Source organism: Trichomycterus rosablanca, chromosome 3 (assembly GCF_030014385.1).
Source record: "Trichomycterus rosablanca isolate fTriRos1 chromosome 3, fTriRos1.hap1, whole genome shotgun sequence".
NCBI classification, from domain to species: domain Eukaryota; kingdom Metazoa; phylum Chordata; class Actinopteri; order Siluriformes; family Trichomycteridae; genus Trichomycterus; species Trichomycterus rosablanca.
Window position 1 is genome coordinate 29,213,865 of NC_085990.1, and position 21,445 is coordinate 29,235,309.

At 39.1% G+C, this 21,445-nt stretch overlaps 1 protein-coding gene across 1 annotated transcript in view; it reads right to left on the bottom strand.

The window, feature by feature from the left end:
* Positions 1-223: 223 nt before the first annotated feature.
* adarb2 (adenosine deaminase RNA specific B2 (inactive)) overlaps positions 224-21,445 on the bottom strand; it is a 111,676-nt gene continuing 90,454 nt past the window's right edge. The window contains exons 8-10 of the mRNA XM_062992041.1: positions 8,498-8,679; positions 5,814-5,995; positions 224-322 (exon numbers count right to left, since the gene is read on the bottom strand). Of these exons, the coding sequence (XP_062848111.1) occupies positions 310-322; positions 5,814-5,995; positions 8,498-8,679 (377 nt within the window). The 3' untranslated portion in view covers positions 224-309. The remainder of the gene's footprint in view (positions 323-5,813; positions 5,996-8,497; positions 8,680-21,445) is intronic.

A 21,445-nucleotide genomic window follows, 5' to 3' on the forward strand; every position in this document is an offset into this window, starting at 1 on the left:
ACTCTGTGCAGACGCCATCAATCAGCCAGCAGAGGTCGTAATTGCATCAGTTATGAGGTCCCCTTCCTGGATGAACAACAGCCAAACGTTGTTCATATAGCCCATATGTATTCGAAATCCCAGCTCTGGTGTGCTAGCGTATTTTACTGCTGTGCCACCTGAACAGCATTATTATTATTATTATTATTATTATTATTATGTTGGTTCTTCACATATTTAGGGTGGATCGCAGTGAATCATTCCTGACAATAGACACAGCCAATCTGTGCAGATGCCCGACCAGCCAATAGCACTGCTGAGATTCAAACCTCAGATCACTAGGCTAGAATCAATCAAAAAAGCAGGGTCAGTTATATACAAAACAGACTGTTGTTACCAAGCATCCATTCAAAAAGTAAAATAAAACAGTGCTTCCTTTGCCAAGGTTCAGTTGAAAACCAAAATGTCACTGTAGATCTGGGACATTTTGTAAAATGCAATAAAAGAAGTTGTGATTTGTTTATTTGAATCTTTATTTAACTGAGAAAAGTATAAAGAACAAAGTTTCACTGCTTTCACTGATCAGATCGACTTTAATGTATTTTGTAAATATAAATACATTTAGAATTTGACACCTGCAAGACATTTAAAAAAAGTCACCTTTCCTATTAATATTCCTTTTAATGGTTTGGGAAAGACCTATGCTGCTTAACAGTCCATGGTCCCTGTCGCTTGATGCTGCACCATACATTTTCAATAGAAGACAGATCTGGACTGCAGACAGGCCATTCAAGCCCAAGCATTTTGTGTCACTGTTGTGTCACGTACAGAATGAGGCCTATCATCGTCTTTCTGAAATAATCATGGGCTTTCCGGAAAAAGATGTCGCTTTGATGACACCATGTGTCTAAAATCTCAATATACGCCTTCATGATAATGGTATCTTCACACATATGCAAGTCACCCATGCCATGGGCACTAAAACACCCCTATACCATGACAGACTGGCTTTTTCATTTTTTTACTGATACCAGTCTGGAAGGTGCTTAATCATCTTAGGCACAAAAACAAGCTGAACCATGAGCACACATTTCTACTGTCTTTCAGACCATCTGAGATGAGCTCAGGTCCAGAGAACTCTGAGGCATTTCTGTAAAGAACAGTTCAGCTTTCTGTGTGAAATAGAGTTCCAGGTTGCATTTCTTGATGCAGAGGTAGACTGTGTTAAGTGATAATCATTTTCTGAAGTACTCACAAGCCCATGTGGCTATATTTATCACAGGAGCATGACGGTTTCTCATGAGGTGTTGTCTGAGAGCTTAAAAGTCATGCACATTTAACAGTGGTTTCCAACTTGAAAGTGATAGTCTAGTGGTCAAGGTACTGGACTAGTAAGCATAAGGTTGCTGGTTCAAACCCCACCACTGCCAGGTTGAGCATGGCCCTTAACCTTCAATTGCTTAGACTATATACTGTAAGTCACTTTGGATAAAAGTGTCTGCTTAATGCTGAAAATGTAAATGTACACTGACTGAGATCTCTCCAGATTCTACTGAATCTTTTCACAATATTATGAACTGTAGATTGTGAAAGATCAAAATTGCAATCTTGCATTGAAATGTTCTTTTTAAACTAAATGGCATTCTCTCCTGAAGTTTGGCACAAAGTGGTGAGCCATGACCCATCACTGTTTGTAAAGACTGGATCCTCCTTGTATTCAATCATGATTCCCTCACCTGCTTATCGTAAAGCAGTATAACTTGAATATTGTAGATACTTTTCACGGAGTGTGTTGCATTGAATTCTAAATGTCTTTGTATTTACAAAATACGATTCAGATAAAGATTTAAGAGAAATAACAAATTACAGATTATATAATAATATAATAATAATTGGCCACCGTATCTGCAGGGTGGGGGCCGGACTATGTGTGGGTGGATGGGTCTTCATACGCTGTGTAAGGACCCTGATTGGCGGAAGAGACGCCTGTGCAGAATGCATGGGTGAGAAGAGGAGCGCTGTGCACGTGTCGAAAGATGCGTGTTCAGCGACGTGCTCTCCTCGGATGCAATCTGGCATCTCTCAGCAGCAAAAGACAAAACTGAGTGTGCTAAATTGGGAGAAAAATAGGGAGAAAATGCTTTAAAAAAATTGGGGTTTTAATTTAGAAGCTGCTGGTACATGAGTGGGACTGTCAACAGCCAAGGAAGCTTACCCCCTCAATGGGCTGCCATGCAAGAAAACAAAAATAGTCAGAGTTTGAAGTCTTAAGACAGGCCTGACATACATGTCTCTCACAAGTGTACATTAACCTTTGAATTCAGCTGTATTAGTGAAGTCAGATAGGGCCGTAATAAATGATTGCGGGGGGACTGTTACCACAAACCAGCTAATCAGCAATCACTGCCCCTTATTTAAAATCTCAAAGCCTGGCACAGTGCCAGTACTTACTCCACTTTCTCCACATGGCTCCTTTCTGTTCAGTTCAAACTGGACCATTTTTCTTTTTAACACAGGTCATCACTCCTGCCACACGCCCTTGGTAAATATATAGTCGTTGAACACAAAGGAAAGTAACGGGGAAAAAAGCACACGTCGTTTATAGAGAGGTATGAAAGCGGCACGGCAAGTGCTCTGTACAGCCCCGCTGTGCCTTAATGGTACCATTTATGTTACCTTGTCACTATTACCTCCACTCTTCTCTTTATATTCCCTGTGCTTCACACAAAAGAGCTTGAATTAACCTGTCGTTGCTGTGTCAAACCCGCATCCTGCTCTTTTTCCAGTTGTTACACTAAGAAAGAGAGCGAGCTAGTAAGCTTCGGATGTTTTGTGTGTAAGGGTGAGAATGGTGAGAAAAAGAAGGCTCAAACAGGGAGAGGGAGCGGGGCGCATCATCCTGACAACACTTTTAATTAGACGCTGTGCAAAAGGACCCTACAGGGCCCAACCATCCGGAAACAGGCCAGCAGTGACAAGATGGTGGTTGCTTTTTATATGCTGAAGGTTAACACGTTCACACCCTTTTAGCCAAATGTGTGACAACTGCAGGTGAGTGGAGAAAGGAGATGTAGTAAGGTGAGTGTGGATCCTCAGAGGAATCCCCAATCGAGAAACGCCACATTTTCCACCTTCCTGAATTCTGAGTATGCATTAGGGTAAGTGAATGTTGCACTATTGTCACTTTGGTCAGTGTGGAGGAGTCAAGGGCAAGCAAAGAATAAAATAGGCTGAAGAGTAAAGGTTGAACAAGCCTAATCTTCAACACACACTGTATAGAAGATTACTATAAACAATCATTTCAACATGTTTTCCAGCAATAAGAAAGAATATAAAAACTTGTTTCTTCGAACGTCAACTTGATAATAGATGTTTAGCAGCAACTGTTGAATTCTGTCAGTCTTAGCACCTAAACGTCAATGTGGACAACATTCAGTGTGAACGTACACTGATCAGCCATAACATTAAAACCACCTCCTTGTTACTACACTCACTGTCCATTTAATCAGCTCCACTTACCATATAGAAGCACTTTGTAGTTCTACAATTACTTACTGTAGTCCATCTGTTTCTCTGCATGCTTTTTTAGCCCCCTTTCATGCTGTTCTTCAATGGTCAGGACTCTCCCAGGACCACTACAGAGCAGGTATTATTTGGGTGGTGGATGATTCTCAGCACTGCAGTGACACTGACATGGTGGTGGTGTGTTAGTGTGTGTTGTGCTGGTATGAACAGCAGCGCTGCTAGAGTTTTTAAACACCTCACTGTCACTGCTGGACTGAGAATAGTCCACCAACCAAAAATATCCAGCGAACAGCGCTCCATGGGCAGCGTCCTGTGACCACTGATGAAGATCTAGAAGATGACCAACTCAAACAGCAGCAATAGATGAGCGATCGTCTCTGACTTTACATCTCCAAGGTGGACCAAGTAGGTAGGAGTGTCTAATAGAGTGGACAGTGAGTGGACACAGTGTTTAAAACGTCCAGCAGCGCTGCTGTGTCTGATCCACTCTGATCCACTGAGTCACTGCAGTGCTGAGAATGATCCACCACCTAAATGATACCTACTCTGTGGGGGTCCTGTGGTGGTTCTGACCATTGAAGAACCGGGTGAAAGCAGGCTAAAATACTGTAGTATGTAGAAAAATAGATGGACCACAGTCAGTAATTGTAGAAATACAAAGTGCTCCTATATGGTAAGTGGAGCTGATAAAATGGACAGTGAGTGTGGATACAAGGAGGTGGTTTTAATGTCATAGCTGACCAGTGTATAGTCCAAGCAATTAAGGATTAAGGGCAACCTTCTGCTTACTATTCCAGTACCTTAACCACTGCTCTACACTATGGGTCTGTTCGAAAACCTAGTGAGCTACCTTGCTGTCTACTGCCTACATAGGCAGCTGCCTCATTAGAGAGGATTCACTTTATTCGGACACGCTATTTAGACAGCGATTACATCAGTTTTCGCTTACTACGCAGTTAGCACAACATGCTAACATGTCAGCTAACATCTCCCTCTGTGTACCAAAAACGGTTAAACTGTCTTTGATGAGTCCTAATTTGCAAATAAATAACCCTTTACACATCAATGATTTTTTTTACATTTGAAAAGAACTCAAGAGTTTGTTGCTCTGCATTCGTCCACCATATTTGTAATTTTTTGTGAGAAAAGTTGTGTCGCACTGAATGCTGGGATTGTATTCACCACTAAGGAAGCATCTGAGGCTCCCTCATTATTCAGTCAAAATACAGTTCAAATTTAAGGTACCTTACTAGACTAGATTTTAAGGCATCTAAGAATTCAAGCAACCTCCTTCTCTGGAGTGCGTGTTGGATGATGTAAAATGCCGTCTATGTAGAGAGCTCACTAGGTTTTCGAACACACCCAACATGGCTGAAAGTATGTCGACATCTTTTTTATCATTAAGCTTTTAACAGGTGTACAAAATCAATTACATAACGCAAATTGTGTGCTTTTAACTTTGTGGCAGCTTATAGTTCTAGCATAACTGTGCCTCTGTCTACAAAGCAATGTCAATATACACACGGGTTGTTCCGTTTGACCCTGAACTCAACTCCATAGTGAAATTAAAACGCTGAATTTGAACCTGGCCTTCTCATCTGACATTATTGCCTGTTACAAATGCCTTTTGACTAAACTTCCATTGACAGCGGTTCCCAACCTTTTTTACACCACTGACTGGTTTTATGTAAGATATAATTTCACGGACCAGTAGGGGCGGGGGATTTAAAATAGAATAACAATACTACACACAAATTATGGAAAATCAGTTAAAGGAGTGGGGCTGTTATAGTCACGAAGAAATAGGATCTTTAACATGCAACCATCCACTTTTGGCCATATGTTGTACATGTCCCTTCTGTATTACCCACCCTTTATTAGGTTTTCCATTTATTTTCATGTTTTACCATTGCTTTAGCCTGGTCGTGGTCACGGTGGGTTCAGTTTCCCCAGAATTACTTGGCACAATGCAGTATCACACACCTAGAAGCCAATCCATCATGAAGCCTCGCCAATCCCCTTCAGGAAAAGCTAATTGTATGTATGTATGTAGATGCCCAAAGCAGCCAATAGCACTGCTGGGATTTCTTATTAGTTGAATCAAACAATGGCTTTAGATTCAGGACCAGGAAAACCCAGGAAACCCAGGACCCAGGAAAACATGTAGAAATGAGTGTTAATCAGAAAAAAAGCTACAAACATGGAGGACAGAGATTAGATAACAAATGCTAGTGTTGATCTTAGTCTGAGTCTGAAGTTGCCTTGTTCCAGCTTGTCCTCTCATTCAGTCTCTCACAGTCAAATTTTACCGGACATTGTCTCCTGCTGGAAGAAGGAATTGCTCTTGCTCTGCAGGTTTCCTGACCCACGTTCCTAATCCGGCCTCCTGCAGTGTTCTCACCCACTGCTCCTTCACAGTCTGGTAGGATGCTGCCGCCTGCTTGGTCTCACTGTACGTCAGTGGGTTGGTGTTCGAACCCGAAGCTACCAGCTGCAGAAAAAGCGAGGGAGGGAGTAAAAGAGAGAGGGGAAAAAAGGGTGAAAGAGCAAAACAAAAACGAATGAGGCAGCACAAAGCGAGAACTTCAACAGCTGTGTAATCTCCCCATTTAAATTTCACAAGCAATTAAACAATCTGTGAGCTTTTTTTGTGCATTTTCTTTGGTGGCCCACACAAACACACAGACGAGGTGCGGTAGATGAAAAATGGCATGGAGAAAAGTAAAGTTTCTCGGGAGATTAGCATGTCTGCTCTTGCGTCTCTGACTGTGTTCGCTGAGCGTTTGCCCTGAGAAGCTGCTCAAGTGCTTTTCATGATGATTACTAGCTCTGCTGTCATTAGACTTTAACTGTTACCATTTGGTAAAGCAGCCGGAGCTTCGCTCTACATTTCCATGATGAGGACTTCTGTTTCACTTGCTTTCTTTTTTCAAAAGTGAAACTCATCACGTGCAAACTTGCTGCTAATTTCAATTAAAACTCAGCAATGTGTACTCTTTCCAATTATGTTGACTTGATGATCGACTGGCAACCCATTTAGACTGGGTTTTTAATTTGTATTTTGTATAAAAAATACTGGGTACATGGCAGGAATACACACTGGTGGGGTGCCAGTCTTTTACAGGGCATCACTTACTCACCCATCCACTCATTCACTTACAACTAGGGACAATTTAGAGCAGACAATCCACCCACTGATATGTTTTGGGAAGCAGAATAAAACCATAATATTATGGGTTGAGCCAGGTAGACACATTACAAGGTAAACGCATTACAAGCAGTGAGGACAGCTATGTCAGGGAGGGCTTTTTGCAAGATTTTCAAAAGTGTTCAAAGAAATTTGTTCCCATTCCATCAAAAGAACAGTTGTACGGCTTTCTGCAGGCAATTGTAGTCCATTCAAATTTAATTAATCAAACCATGTCTTTATGGGCTTTGCACTTGTGCACAGGGGCACAGTCATGCAGGAACAGAAAGCTGGATGCTTATAATTTACAACCCCAAATCAGAAAAAGTTGGGACAGCATGGAAAAAGCAAATAATAAAAAAAAACACTTCTTACATTTACTTTGACTTTTATTTGATTGCAGACAGGATGAACCTGATATATGTCATGTTTTGTCTGCTCAGCTTCATTTCATTTATTAATAAACATCCATTCTTGCATTTCATGTCTGCAACACATTCCAAAAAAAGTTGGGACAGTAAAGCATTTACCACTTTGTAATGTTGCCATTCCTTTTCACCACACTTAAAAGACGTTTTGGCACCGAGGATACCAAGTGATTTAGTGTTTCAGCTTTTATTTTGTCCCATTCTTCCTGCAAACACGTCTTAAGATGTGTAACAGTACGGGGTCGTCGTTGTCGCATTTTTCCTTTCAAAATTCTCTATTGTAGACAGGTCAGGACTGCAGGCAGGCCAGTCCAGTACCCATACCCTCTTCTTCCGCAGCCATGCCTTTGTAATGTGTGCAGCATGTGGTTTTGCATTGTCTTGTTGAAAAATGCATGGACATCCCTGGTAAAGATGTCGTCTTAAATGTATACATGTTATATGTTGCTCTAAAATCTCAAAGTACTTTTCTGCATTAATGCTGCCATCACAGAAGTGTAAATGACCTTTGCCAAGGGCATTGACACAGACCCTGGCTTGTGGACTTGTTGCTGATAACAGTCTGGATGGTTCTTTCCATACTTGGTCCGTTGCACACAGCATTTATTTCTTTTAAAAAAGATCTGAAATACTGATTCATCTAACCATAATACACGTTTCCACTGTGTGATGCCTCCGAGCCCAGAGAACTTGATGTCGCTTCTGGACATGATTAACATAAGGTTTCTTGTTTGCACAGTAAATTTTAAGTGTGATTGTGACTTTGTATTGTAGTGCTTGACAAAGGTTTGCCAAAGTTATCTCTTGCCCATGTGATTATATCAGCTGTTGGTATAACAATGATAGTTCTTGATGCAGCAGATCATGGGTGTTCAGCTTAAGCTTGTGCCTTGCCCTTTACTCAATGAAATTCCTCCAGATTCTTTGAAATGTTTAATGGTATTATGCACCTTAGAGGGAAAAATATGCAAAAAAAAATTGAGGAACATTGTTTTTAATAAATTTCTAAATGCATTTGTTGACTAACTGGAGATTCTCTGCCCCTTCTTTACTCCTCAAAGGCTCAGCCTTTCATAGATACTGCTATTGTTCTAAACCATGATTACAATCACCTGTTGACATCACTGGTTCCAATGCACAACATTATGTGCAGGAATGGATGTACTGTATATTAACAAATGAAATGAAGTTGACCAGACAGAACATCTTGGGTCCAAAGGTCAAAGTAAGAAACATTGCTGCTTTTTAATTTCCATCCTGTCCCAACATTTTCTGATTTGGGGTTGTAAAATTTCTCCATTTGTAATTCTTTGCAAGACTATCGTGTGTGTGTGTTGTGTGTGTGTGTGTGTGTGTGTGTGTGTGATGTGACTATTACCTTGCAATAGATTCTGTTCCAGCGTACAAACAGGGAATATTTGCAGAGACGTGATGGCGCTCCACAGTCTCTCCGCTTGCCCATGTTGGCATTGATCACCTCCAGCTGATCATCTCCTGCAGTCCAGTTTACACTGTAGCACGTTGACTTTGGTTTTTGCCAACATTCACTACTGCTAAGATCTGCAACACACACAGCACAAGATGTAAGAATAAAGCTGGTATATGTATTAATTAGTATTTTAACACCGGTGGTGGAGTATTTACATATAACCTACTTGGCACAGTAGTATGCAATTCACTGTGCTTAAGTTACATTTTTGTTTATAAAAAATATCAGGGGTGCCAATAATTGTGACACATGGTTATGTTTAAAAACAGGCTTTGTTTTGTTTACGATAAAAAAAAAAAAAACCAACTCATTAGGCTAATCATGTGTTAAAAGTACTACTTAAAAGTAGTTTTTTTTGTATCTTTCCCCCAATTTTCCTCCCAATCTAGTCGTATCCAATTACCCGATTACCGATTTACGCTTCCCCTCTACTGATGTTGACCTCCACTCTAACTGAGGAGAGCCATGACTAACACACGCCGCCTCCTACACATGTGCAGTAGCCGTCAGCATCTTTTCACCTGCGCAAGGTGAATTCATATGTGGATCAGCTTTGTGTTCGGAGAGACACACCCTGATCACATTATCCCTCGTCTCTGTGCAGGTGCCATCAGTCAGCCAGCAGAGGTTGTAATTGCATCAGTTAAGAGGAATCCCCTCCGGCACCCTTCCTGCTGGTAGCAGAGCTGAGATTTGAACCGACGAGTTTGATACCAGCTCTGGTGTGCTAGCGTGTTTTACCGCTGCGCCACCTGAGCACCATTGTTGTCCAAAGTTAACTTTAGTTTAAGTTTAAGACTGTCTTCGTTTCTTAAAACAACCAAGCGTTATGTTCTTATATAGGCTGAATCAGGCTGAACAGATTGTACAGCAGTTGTACATACACAAAATGTATCTTTATGGTAGATCTAGCTTACAGAATAATCAAAATATGTATGTACTGCATTGATGTACCTATTAAAGTGCTTAATTTATGTACATTTCCTCTAAAAGTGTATGCAACTTTTAACTTTAGCTGTACATAGAGCAAAGGAAATACATAATAATAGTGGGGAAAAAACACTGTAAGAGTATGTGTACATAAACAAGAGAGGTGTTCTCAGAGAGCATTAGCATTAGCGAGCTGTACTAGACAGAGACGAGAGAGGTCACTTAACCTGTTTAATTGGATGTAAGTGCTTGAGCGGTGCATTACGTTAGTCTAATGTGGTGTCTTTGTGGTAAACACAGGTCACAGACACAAAGGACCTCTTCAAATCCCAATCAAAAGCTCTTTGCTACGGCAATTAGCATAGCACTCATTCCTCATTCTGAGCTAAGCACACTCTACAGATTTACCACACATTAGTGCCTGCTTACCACATCTTACTGCCTGATACTTTTTGCATGCACTGCTGTGTGTAACACATAGTTAACACAGGAACTACAGGTTTTTAAAGGGTTTAACACAGGAAATGCATACAGACATCACTCTTTCAGGTTGTAAATTTAGACATAAGATGTGAGATTCAGCTTGATGTTGATAATAACAAACTACCTTTAAACTACATTGTTTAATGTAAGAGTAGTTTTTATGGACAGAGCATTTCACTTCAAACTAAAATAGAGTTGCTTCCAATATTACAAATGTAAAAAAAGTAAAAAAATAAAATAAAATAAAAAGTAAACAAGTCATTTAACACTTGACTTGTACCTGCTAATTATTTAAATTGCATCTTTACTTATACACAATCGAGTCACATTATTATAAGCACCACCTAATATCCAGAGTAAGTGCTGTGTGCAGCACGGACAGCTGCTAGACAGGCTGGGAGTGACTCAGTAAGGTTGTCACAGGTATCTGGAGCCATGCTGACTATAGTGCATCTCACAGCTGTTGGAGGGTGCGTGGGTAAGGATCCATAGGGCGAACACGACGATCGAAATGGTCCTACAGATGCTCAATTGATTTTGTTTTGGGAGTTAGGGGGGCAGGGTAGTATTTGGAAGTCTTGGTCATGCTCTTCCAACCAATATCAGACATTTCTAGCCGTATGACATGTCGCATTGTCTTGCTGGAGGATCCCATCCACCCCAGGGAGGACAATTTTACCCATGATACTTTTAACCATAACAGCAATGAGGGATATGTGTGCAGACAGCCTATCACACACCTTATATACTCACCAAGCCAGCTCACAAAGCCGTCGGAAATAGGAAGTGGTCATAATAATGTTACTCGTATTATGTGGTTATATTACGTAGATATTTGTATTTAGTTCTCAAATTTGGGCCAACTAACACCACAGATCAAAGAAAAACCTCCAAGTACCGACTATAAGTCTCATTATGTGCAGTAAGCATTTCTTGTTTAGCTAAAGAGCCTTTTAGCTTTGTGGCCTTGGTACCTCCTATTATTAAACAATTAAATACAAGTGATGGGATTTACAGCAGAAAATTTCACCTAATTTGTTTTCCAGTCTTGTCTTGTGTATTACAAGGTACCACCATTTAGAAACCAACACTTTAGTTTATTTGTTTTATTACCGAGTCTTAAAACCATACATTTATGTGAAAACATATTAAGGCCACTTAAATGACTTTCAACAGGTAGCTCTGATACAATCTGATAAAAAAAAAAAATTAACTGTTTTCTCTCTCTCTCTCTCTTATTATTATTATTTACCATACTTACCATACATATCACTTAGCTGACCACCAGTTGCTACACTTGTAAGAGTCTAAAGAAAAAAGGTAGCTTTAACTCTGGACTAGGGCTGGGCGATATATCGATATTTATAAAATATCGATATATTTTCATACGCGATATAAGATAAGACAATATCGCATATATCGATATAGATGTTGCGTTCCAGTTAGATCAGACAGTTCGACTTTCTCTTCTCCCAGTTTGTCTCTGCACATGTTCACCTGCCCCGCCTCTCTCCCTCACTGAACACAACTCGCCCCTCCCCACCGCTTCACCAGTAATTCCTGCAGGCAGCGATAGCATGGAGACGGATAAAGACGTGACAGAAGCTATCGAAGAGGAGCTGCTTACTAAAATGAAAAATAATGACTCTTTTTGGAATTATTTGGAGATGGTTCGAATTCAAAGTGTCAGATGAGCAGCAGAATAATGTATTCTGTAGAGAATGTCGAAAACAAGTCCAGACAAAAGGTTCCAGCTCCGTGTACCTTTGGTCATTCGTTTTTCACTTCAGATCCCAAAGTTAAAAAACAAGAAAACGAGTCGTTATTCGTTTCAAAAACCAACACAAGCGCATGCACACGCTGACATGCACGTATTTACTTCACATTAAGTGTTGAGAAAGTAATAATAACGTAGCGGTGCGTCTCCTGTTGTTCTGACTCTTGTGTTTGTATATGTGATGTGCATGTATTTGCTCTATCTGTAAATACAAACATTATGGGGATTTCTGTACTGGATGTTGTACGTGGTTGTGTTAGTTTATACTGGACGATCGCCCGATGTCCGACACGTCATTTATTTATCTTCTATTATAGTATTTCTTGTTGTCGGGCCAATAAACATGAAGCATGAAGCAGAACGCTGATTAAAATGCATTCAATGTTGTAATAGTTACACAGTAACATGAACGATTAATTCTGCCTGTATTACAGAACTGAGTTCTATACGTTAAAAAAAATTAATGTAAATGTTATGGCGACATATACATAAAATAATGTATAAAGTCCAAACATGTGGGGGTGGGGTGGGGGGGTTAATCTTCCCTACACACTCGCTCCCTGCACCCTATAGTACACTTAACATTCTTAAAGGGCCAGACAATATATTTGTAATTCACATTACACAACAGGAGATGCCTTAGAAAACAACTTTTTTTTTCTTAGAATAGCTCTTTTTTTTTTTTTTAAGGAAAAATAGTTCTTGTGTGAAGCTTCCCCAGCATGAATGTTAATAAAAGTGCCTGTAAAAAAATTGGAACATGTAGCTTTGTCTCAGAAGTGTCTTTTTGTTATTACCTTATGGGATAAAAAAATATCGAGATATATATCGTATATCGCCATTCAGAAAAAAATATCGAGATATTATTTTTGATCCATATCGCCCAGCCCTACTCTGGACCTCTTCTTGTCTAACATTTAGGCAGCCTAATGTGCATTAACAGGCATGGTTTAATTTAAGTGATGCCATGATTAATGCCAACAAGCATTCACGTTCACGGCTGTGGTGAACATTATCTGCACGCTTGATTGCTTAGTATAAATAAAATCTTCAGAAAGATAGTGTACCAACTTTGTACCTTTAAGAATTTAATAGCATGTCCAAATACATTTAACAAAAAAACGACCTGTTAACATACATGGTCATTTTAAAAAAAACACAAACGTGGTACTTTGTAACTCGACATCCCCTAAACTCGAAATCTTTGAAACTCGATGCACTTCGTGGAGACATTTGTAGCCTTAAACTTGACATTTCCCTTAAATTCTACGTGTTCAGCTTTAAAAAAAAACAATTATTAACTTTAAAATTAACAATGAACAGTCGCTTTGTTCAGCGCTTGGCTTGAGCGGTGTGGTAAAACGTCATCAAAGTGCGAATATGAGACGAATCTGCATTTGTGTCGAATAACCATCAAATCTACTCTGAAAGCATCGACATGTATCTGTGTTTAGCTGGATTTTCCTCCTGTTTCACTTTTAAACTTTTGTTATAGCTCGGGGTGCTGAGAAATTGTAAGAATCAGCTTTTCTGGAGTCTAAAATGCTTATTGTAAAAAAAAGCTTGATGTAACGTAATGTATAAAAAGAACTACATAGAAACACTAAACCTCTCTTAATTATTACTGCTCGTAAGTTCTTTCCACTAATGAAATTCCTTACTCGTTGTTTTAGTACAATAAGTCACGTTAAGTTTTGTGCACCGCCAGCGCAAAAGCGGTTTTGTCACTTCTCATGTTAATGCGCCTGTACTGAACAGAATACGGTATTCAAAGATCAAGCATCTCCACAATTAAGAACCATAAGAAAACAATAAAGAAGTAAAGGTAAAATGCAGGTTTTATTGTATTTTTATATTGATTTTTAACTGTTTTTCAATTCTCAGTGTAGAAGTTTCAAAAACAACCCCATTATTTTACATTAGCCTAAAATATAGGCAGTTCCACAGGACCATGGAACGCATTAACAGGTTTCCCATACATCCTTATGAGAAAAAATACCTTGAAACTCAACGCCTTTTAAACTCAATGCTACTTCAAGAACCAATTAACATAGAGTTTTAAGGTACCACTGCATATGGCATAGGCAGAATACTTGGTTGCACAAGCTTTGGCAACAATGATAGCCTCAAAACATTTTGGTAGCTATCTGCGAGCTTCTTGCACCTGTCTGCAATTCTCTCAAGCTCTTGAATGTTTGCAGAGTTCCTTTTCAAAAGCCCGATTTAGAATCCAGTAGCAGATTTCAGCACTCTACAAAGATTTTCAGTTAGACTGAAGTCAGCAGTTATTGCAGGCCAGTTTAAAACAGTCAGTTTTTCCTCCTACCTAACCATTCTAGTGTACTTTTAGATGTTTGCTTTGGGTCATTATTCAGCAGTAAATCCCATTTTGTTAGATTCTCAGACCTTTCTCTAAGTCTTCCTACATTTGGGAGCATCCAGTCCCAGAGGCAGCAAAGCGGCCCACACTTATTATGTTGTCGACTACAACCCCTGGCAAAAATTAAGGAATCACCACTCTTGGAAGATGTTCTGTCAATTGTTTAATTTTGTAGAAAAAAAATAAATCACAGACATGCCACAAAACTATCATTTTTCAAAATGTCAACCTTCTGGCATTAAGAAACAATAAAAAAAAGAAACAAATGTAATAGTTGTGGTCAGTCACAATTGCTTTTTTTAGATCAAGTACAGGAAAAAAATATGGAATCACTCAAATCTGAGGAAAAAATTATGGAATCACTCTGTAATTTGCAGTTTAAAAACAAAACATCTGCAGCAGATTAGATTTGCTAATTATTCTTCAGTTTAAAAAGAGTGCTTACACCTCGGAGAGCTGTTGCACAAAGCAGATTGTCATGAATCATGGTTCCAACACAAGATATGTCAGTTGAAACAAATGAGAGGATTATAAAACTCCTTCAAGAAGATAAATCATTGTGGAATGTCGCAAAAGATGTTGGTTGTTCCCAGTAAGCTGTGTTTAAAATCTGGACCAAGTACAAACAAAATGGGAAGGTTGTAAAAGGGAAGCATACTGGTAGACCAAGTAAGACATCAAAGCATCAAGATAGAAAACAAAGCAATATGTCTTGAAAACAGAAAATGCACAACAAAACAAATGAGAAACAAGTGGCCGGAAAGTGGAGTCAATGTCTGTGACTGAACTGTAAGAAATCACCTAAAAGAAATGGGATTTACATACAGAAAAGCCAAACAAAAGCCATCATTAACACCTAAAAAGAAAAGAACAAGGTTAAAGTAGGCTAAAGAAAAGCAATCGTGGACTGTGGGTGACTGGATAAAAGTGATCTTCAGTGATGAATCGCGAATCTGCATTGGGCAAGGTGATGATGCTGGAACTTTTGTTTGGTGTCTGTCCAATGAAATTTATGAAGATAACTGCCTAAAGAAAACATGTTAATTTCCACAGTTGTTGATGATATGGGCCTGCATGTCGGGTAAAGGCACAGGGGAGATGGTCTTCAATAAATGCCAAAGTCCACATTGAAATTTTGGACGCTTTTCTTATTCCATCAGTTGAAAGGATGTTTGGTGATGATGACTTCATTTTTCAAGATGATAATGCATCTTGCCATAGGGCAAAGGACGTGAAAACTTTCCTTCAAGAAAACATATAATGTCAATGGCATGGCCTGCAAATAGTCCGGATCTCAATCCATTTGAAAATGTCTGGTGGAAATTGAAGAAAATGGTCAATGACAAGGTTCCAACCTGCAAAGCTGACCTGGCAACAGCAAGAGACAGTTGAAGGCAGATTGATGAAGAATACTGTTTGTCATTAGTTAACTCCATGCCTCAGAGAGTTTAAACCATTATAAAAGCCAGAGGTGGTGCAACAAAGTAATAATGGTGCAGTGTTTTCTAATGATTCCATAATTTTTTCCTCAGATTTGAGTGATTCCATATTTTTTTCCTCTACTTGATCTAAAAAAAAGCAATTGTGACTGACCACAACTATTATATTTGTTTCTTTTTTTATTGTTTCTTAATGCCAGAGGGTTGACAGTTTGAGAAATGATAGTTTTGTGGCATGTCTGTGATTTATTTTTTTTCTACAAAATTAAACAATTGAAAGAACATCTTCCAAGAGTGGTGATTCCATAATTTTTGCCAGGGGTTGTATAAACGTAATGCTGGTATGCATTGCCAAAGAGATTTAGTTTGCTTTCATTTAAACATTTTCCCAGAAGGACTGTGGTTTGTCAGTGTAAGTTTTGTGCCTTTTAAAAGCAGCGAGTTCCTATTTGGCCTTCGCTCATAAGCCCTGTTCAACCTGATGTTCTTTGGAAGTCGTATGTGATTTCTTTGCCACATTTCAAACCACTTTTTATATGGATCTCTCATCAATGTTTCTCTTTCCACCATGCCCTTAAAAAATCTTGACTGTTTCATGAGTAGCAAACCTAACATTTCAGACTGTTGAAGCCGGTACACCAAGGTCTACCATTGTAAACAAATAACAACAGCTTTTTTAACATCAAAGACATTTATAAACTAATTAAAGTCGTGACCACTGACAAGGTGGGGAGAGGTGAGTCTAATTTCTAATTAGGTTAGTCTGTTTTTGTCCTTTGTTTTAAACTAAACACAGGGTGCCATTAATTGTGTCCTGGTTTTCAATTTTGTATCCTTTGTTTCCTGACAAGTTTTTATATCGTTATTTTTGTGTCTTGTGCTTTTCTTTATTAAAGATGTGAGTTTATATAAATCCAAGCAGTTTCATTAAATCATCACTGTATAGCACAGCATTTATTTTTCTTAAATGCACAAAAACAAAAGTCACTAATAGCTATTTAAATACTTGAACCGTTTTTGTTTTACTCTTTTTAGTTTTGTTATACTATTTAATGGCATTAATTTCTAAAACAACAAGGCTTGTGGGGTGGGGTGCCATGGCATGTACCAAGAGACATTGATCTAAGGATTGACTAACCACAAATTTCCAACAGGGTGTTGGGTGGCACATCTGGTACAGAACAACAGAAGAACACTAAATTTAAGGATTTTAAAAAATACTAACCCTTCGCTGTCTTTACCATTATTACAATCAACTACATAGCAAATTGAAGGCATTACAGTCCTTAGAATAGCAGCAATTCTAGGTGTAATGTCACACAAGACAAAAAGATAGTAAGTTGTGTCTGTAATAAAAATAACTGCTAACATCAACCATGTCACCTTGCTAACAAGCAGAGAAAGCTATAAATAACATGAACAGGCAATAGTTTACCTCTGTAAAATGTAACATGATTTGTTTTTTATAGTTACAATGAAAGGTTTCAGTTGATATTTATTTCAACAGAATTTAATGGTTTAGACTCACAGTGGGCCTGGTTTTCTCGTAATCATTGGGCACAATACAGCAACAAACCCCAGACAGAATGCCAATCCATCCTGGTCTTCAGCCATTAAAACAGTATTTGTAAATTTTTTAGTTACAGTACTTTACTTAAGCACTTCTTAAATAAATTTTAACTGAATGTCTTTGTGACTAAATTACCAACAGATGAACTGCTTCACTGAATCTTCAGCCACCAGCACAATGATCCTGTCTCACATTATTAATCTATTCAGTGATAGATTTAATCTCTTTCTGTTTCATCCACATGTTTCTTTAGAGTCAGTTTCTCTGGTTAATTTTTTTCTCATTTGTTTCTGCCTTGTTGCACATCCCTCGTTGACTCTGAATATATACTTTTCTAATATACTATTTAATTTCAGATTTTTTTTTTTTTAGGTTATAATTCTTTGATTTTTACCTCTATAAAATGTGGTTCACTCTCACTACTGCACATTTCTGGGACCTGATTATTAATACTACAATAATAAAAAAATAGACAAATGAAAAAGAACAGCCCTAAAAAAAGTTAGGACAGTATATGGAAAAAAAAAACACTTAATCACTTGGTATCCTCTGTGCCAGAACATCTTTTAAGTGTTATGAGAAGGAATGGCAACATTACAACTTTACAAGGTGGTCTGTCCTAATTTTTCAGAATGTGTTGCCAGCCTGAAATGCAAGATTTGATGTGCAACCCCAAATCAGAAAAAGTTGGGACAGCATGGAAAAAAAACACAGAGTTTCTTACATTTACTTTGACTTTTATTTGATTGCAGACAGGATGAACCTGATATATTTCATGTTTTGTGTGCTCAACTTTATTTCATTTATTAATAAACATCCATTCCTGCGCTTCAGGCCTGCAACACATTCCAAAAAAAGTTGGGACAGTAAAGCATTTACCACTTTGTAATGTTGCCATTCCTTTTCACCACACTTAAAAGACGTTTTGGCACCGAGGATACAGAGCGATTTCGTGTTTCAGCTTTTATTCTGTCCCATTCTTCCTGCAAACACGTCTTAAGATGTACAACAGTACGTTGTCGTTGTTGTCGCATTTTTCGTTTCAAAATTCTCCACACATTCTCTATTGCGGACAGGTCAGGACTGCAGGCAGGCCAGTCCAGTACCCGTACCCTGTTCTTCCATGCCTTTGTAATGTGTGCATCATGTGGTTTTGCATTGTCTTGTTGAAAAATGCATGGGCTGGAAATGCAGGAATGGATGTTTATTAATAAATGAAACAAAGTTGAGCAGACAAAACATGAAATATCTTGGGTTCAAACTGTCTGCAATCAAATAAAAGTCAAAGTAAATGTAAGGAACACTGCATTTTTATTTTATTTGTATTTTTCATACTGTCCCAACTTTTTCTGATTTGGGGTTGTATATTAACAAATATAATTAAGTTAACCAGACTAAACATGAAATCTTCATGTTTTGTTTGTTTCGCCTGCAATATAAAAAAGTAAATGTAAGAAACATTTATCATCTAATTTAATGAACATAGGATGAAACTGTTAGCAATTTTGTAAGTGTTAAAATGAGACATGTTGAGGCACATTTGTCTATGTCTACAGGACGGTCTTATTGATTAAAAAAAGATGTGATTTGCTTGGTGGCGATAACAGATTAGCTTTGCTCCTAAAGACCTCTGTTCCTTATGACAGCTGGGCTTAAAATAACCAGAACATTTTCTCCCAAACAGCGGAGGAACACAATAGAGGTAGAGCTCATCAAATCCAATGAAAGGCTGACGCAGAGGTGCACAGTGCTCACCCCATCTCTCTGACTGATAAGGCATGTGATTAGATTGATTATGAGGAAGAAGGACAGAGCTGATAGTGTGGTGGATGAAGAGAAAGAACGGATCATTTTTCTACCACGCTGGAGACCAGGAAGTGTTGGGTGTCGAGGGTACATGTGTGATTGTGTTCTTTTTTTATTTGGCATTTAAAGGTTTTAGTCCTACCCTCTAGCAAAGATAATAATGGGTAAACATATTAATTGAAAAAAACTCACAGTATAAAAAAATCTAATGCTGAAAACAAAGTCGTTGCTACATGGTCTGAATGGCCACTGACTTCTTTAACCCGGTTCTTGTTAGGTCACTTACTAACAGTCCCGTATTAAATTGTCCAGGACGGTGCCTGACCTAGGCAATATGGCTGTATTTTCATCGTTTTTTTTTTTGTTTTTTTTTAATTATGATGTCCTGAGTTTTGAGGTATTTCCAGTGCCAATGATATACACCAATCAGCCATAACATTAAAACCACCTCCTTGTTTCTACACTCACTGTCCATTTTATCAGCTCCACTTACCATATAGAAGCACTTTGTAGTTCTACAATTACTGACTGTAGTCCATCTGTTTCTCTGCATACTTTGTTAGCCCCCTTTCATGCTGTTCTTCAATGATCAGGACTCTCCCAGGACCACTACAGAGCAGGTATTATTTGGGTGGTGGATGATTCTCAGCACTGCAGTGACACTGACATGGTGGTGGTGTGTTAGTGTGTGTTGAGCTGGTATGAGTGGATCAGACACAGCAGCACTGATGGAGTTTTTAAACACCTCACTGTCACTGCTGGACAGAGAATAGTCCACCAACCAAAAATATCCAACCAACAAAGCCCCATGGGCAGCGTCCTGTGACCATTGATAAAAGTCTAGAAGATGACCAACTCAAACAGCAGCAATAGATGAGCGATCGTCTCTGACTTTACATCTACAAGGTGGACCATCGAGGTAGGAGTGTCTAATAGAGTGGACAGTGAGTGGACGCAGTATTTAAAAACTCCAGAAGCGCTGCTGTGTCTGATCCACTCATACCAGCACAACACACACTAACACACCACCACCATGTCAGTGTCACTGCAGTGCTGAGAATGATCCACCACCTAAATAATACCTGCTCTGTGGTGGTCCTGTGGGGGTCCTGACCATTGAAGAACAGCATGAAAGGGGGCTAGCAAAGTATGTAGGGAAACAGATGGACTACAGTCAGTAATTGTAGAACTACAAAGTGTCTCTATATGGTAAGTGGAGCTGATAAAATGAACAGTGAGTGTAGAAACAAGGAGGTGGTTTTAATGTTATGTCTGATCAGTGTATTATCATCTATGTTTCTCTATAATTAGTTCTGACTTTTTTGATGCATCTTTGGTATCATTTGCATTTTGTTCTGTTGACAGACTCTACCCTATACTCTAGGCCTTTAGTATCATTATGTTTATAAACATTTGTGAAGAACACATTTACTATATGGCCAAAAGTATGTGGACACCTGACCATAAGCTTGTTGGTAATATTATGGAGTTGCCTCCTCTTTGCAGTTATAACTGTTTCCACTCTTCTGGAAAGTTGTTTACACTATTTTAGAAAGGATCTCTGAGAATTTGTGTGAAAACATGACCTCACTTTGTGTCCAGTCACAGGAAAAGGCCTTCCCCATACCGTTTTTATAAAAATGGCTATATACGTGTTGTTTTTGTGTAGCCAAGTTTAAACATTTACTTTGTTTTTATGATGGAAATATAAATGCAACATATGACTTTTTTTTACCCTGATCACCTGATTTGGTAACCATAAGAATTTTGGTATAACATGGTTGGGAAACTTCACAACTCTTCCTCCCAGAGTTGGTAGAATTTGACCAAAGAAGGTTGCCTGGGGCAGATTATTAGTACAGTCTGCATATTCTCTTACATTATTAAAATTAACTTTATTTTAACTGACCACAAAACTCACTTTCACTCACTCACTTTCTTAACCGCTTACCCTATTAGGGTCGTGTTTGGTGCTGGAGCCTATCTCAGCTTTTCAACGGGTGCAAGGCACACAGTAACACCCTGGATGGGAGGCGCTAGTCCATCGCAGGGCAGACACACATACACACACCCATTCACCTGTAGGGCAATTCAGTGTCTCCAATTAACCTGGCTGCATGTTTTTGGACTGTGGGAGAAAACTGGACCTCCTGGAGGAAACCCACGCAGACACGGGGAGAACATGCACACTCCGCACAGAAAGGACCCTGACCTCCCCGCCTGGGGATCGAACCCAGGACCTTCTTGCTGTGAGGCAACAGTGCTACCCACCAAGTCACCGTGCCGCCCAACTCAAGTTTAGTGAGTTTAGTTTTTTCCCATTTTTGTTTTTCGTCAGGTGGCAGGCATGGTGGCTCGTAGGGTAGCCTCACAGCAAGAAGGTCCTGGGTTGGATCCCCAGGTAGAGCGGTCTGGGTCCTTTCTGTGTAGAGTTTGTCTGTTCTCCCCATGT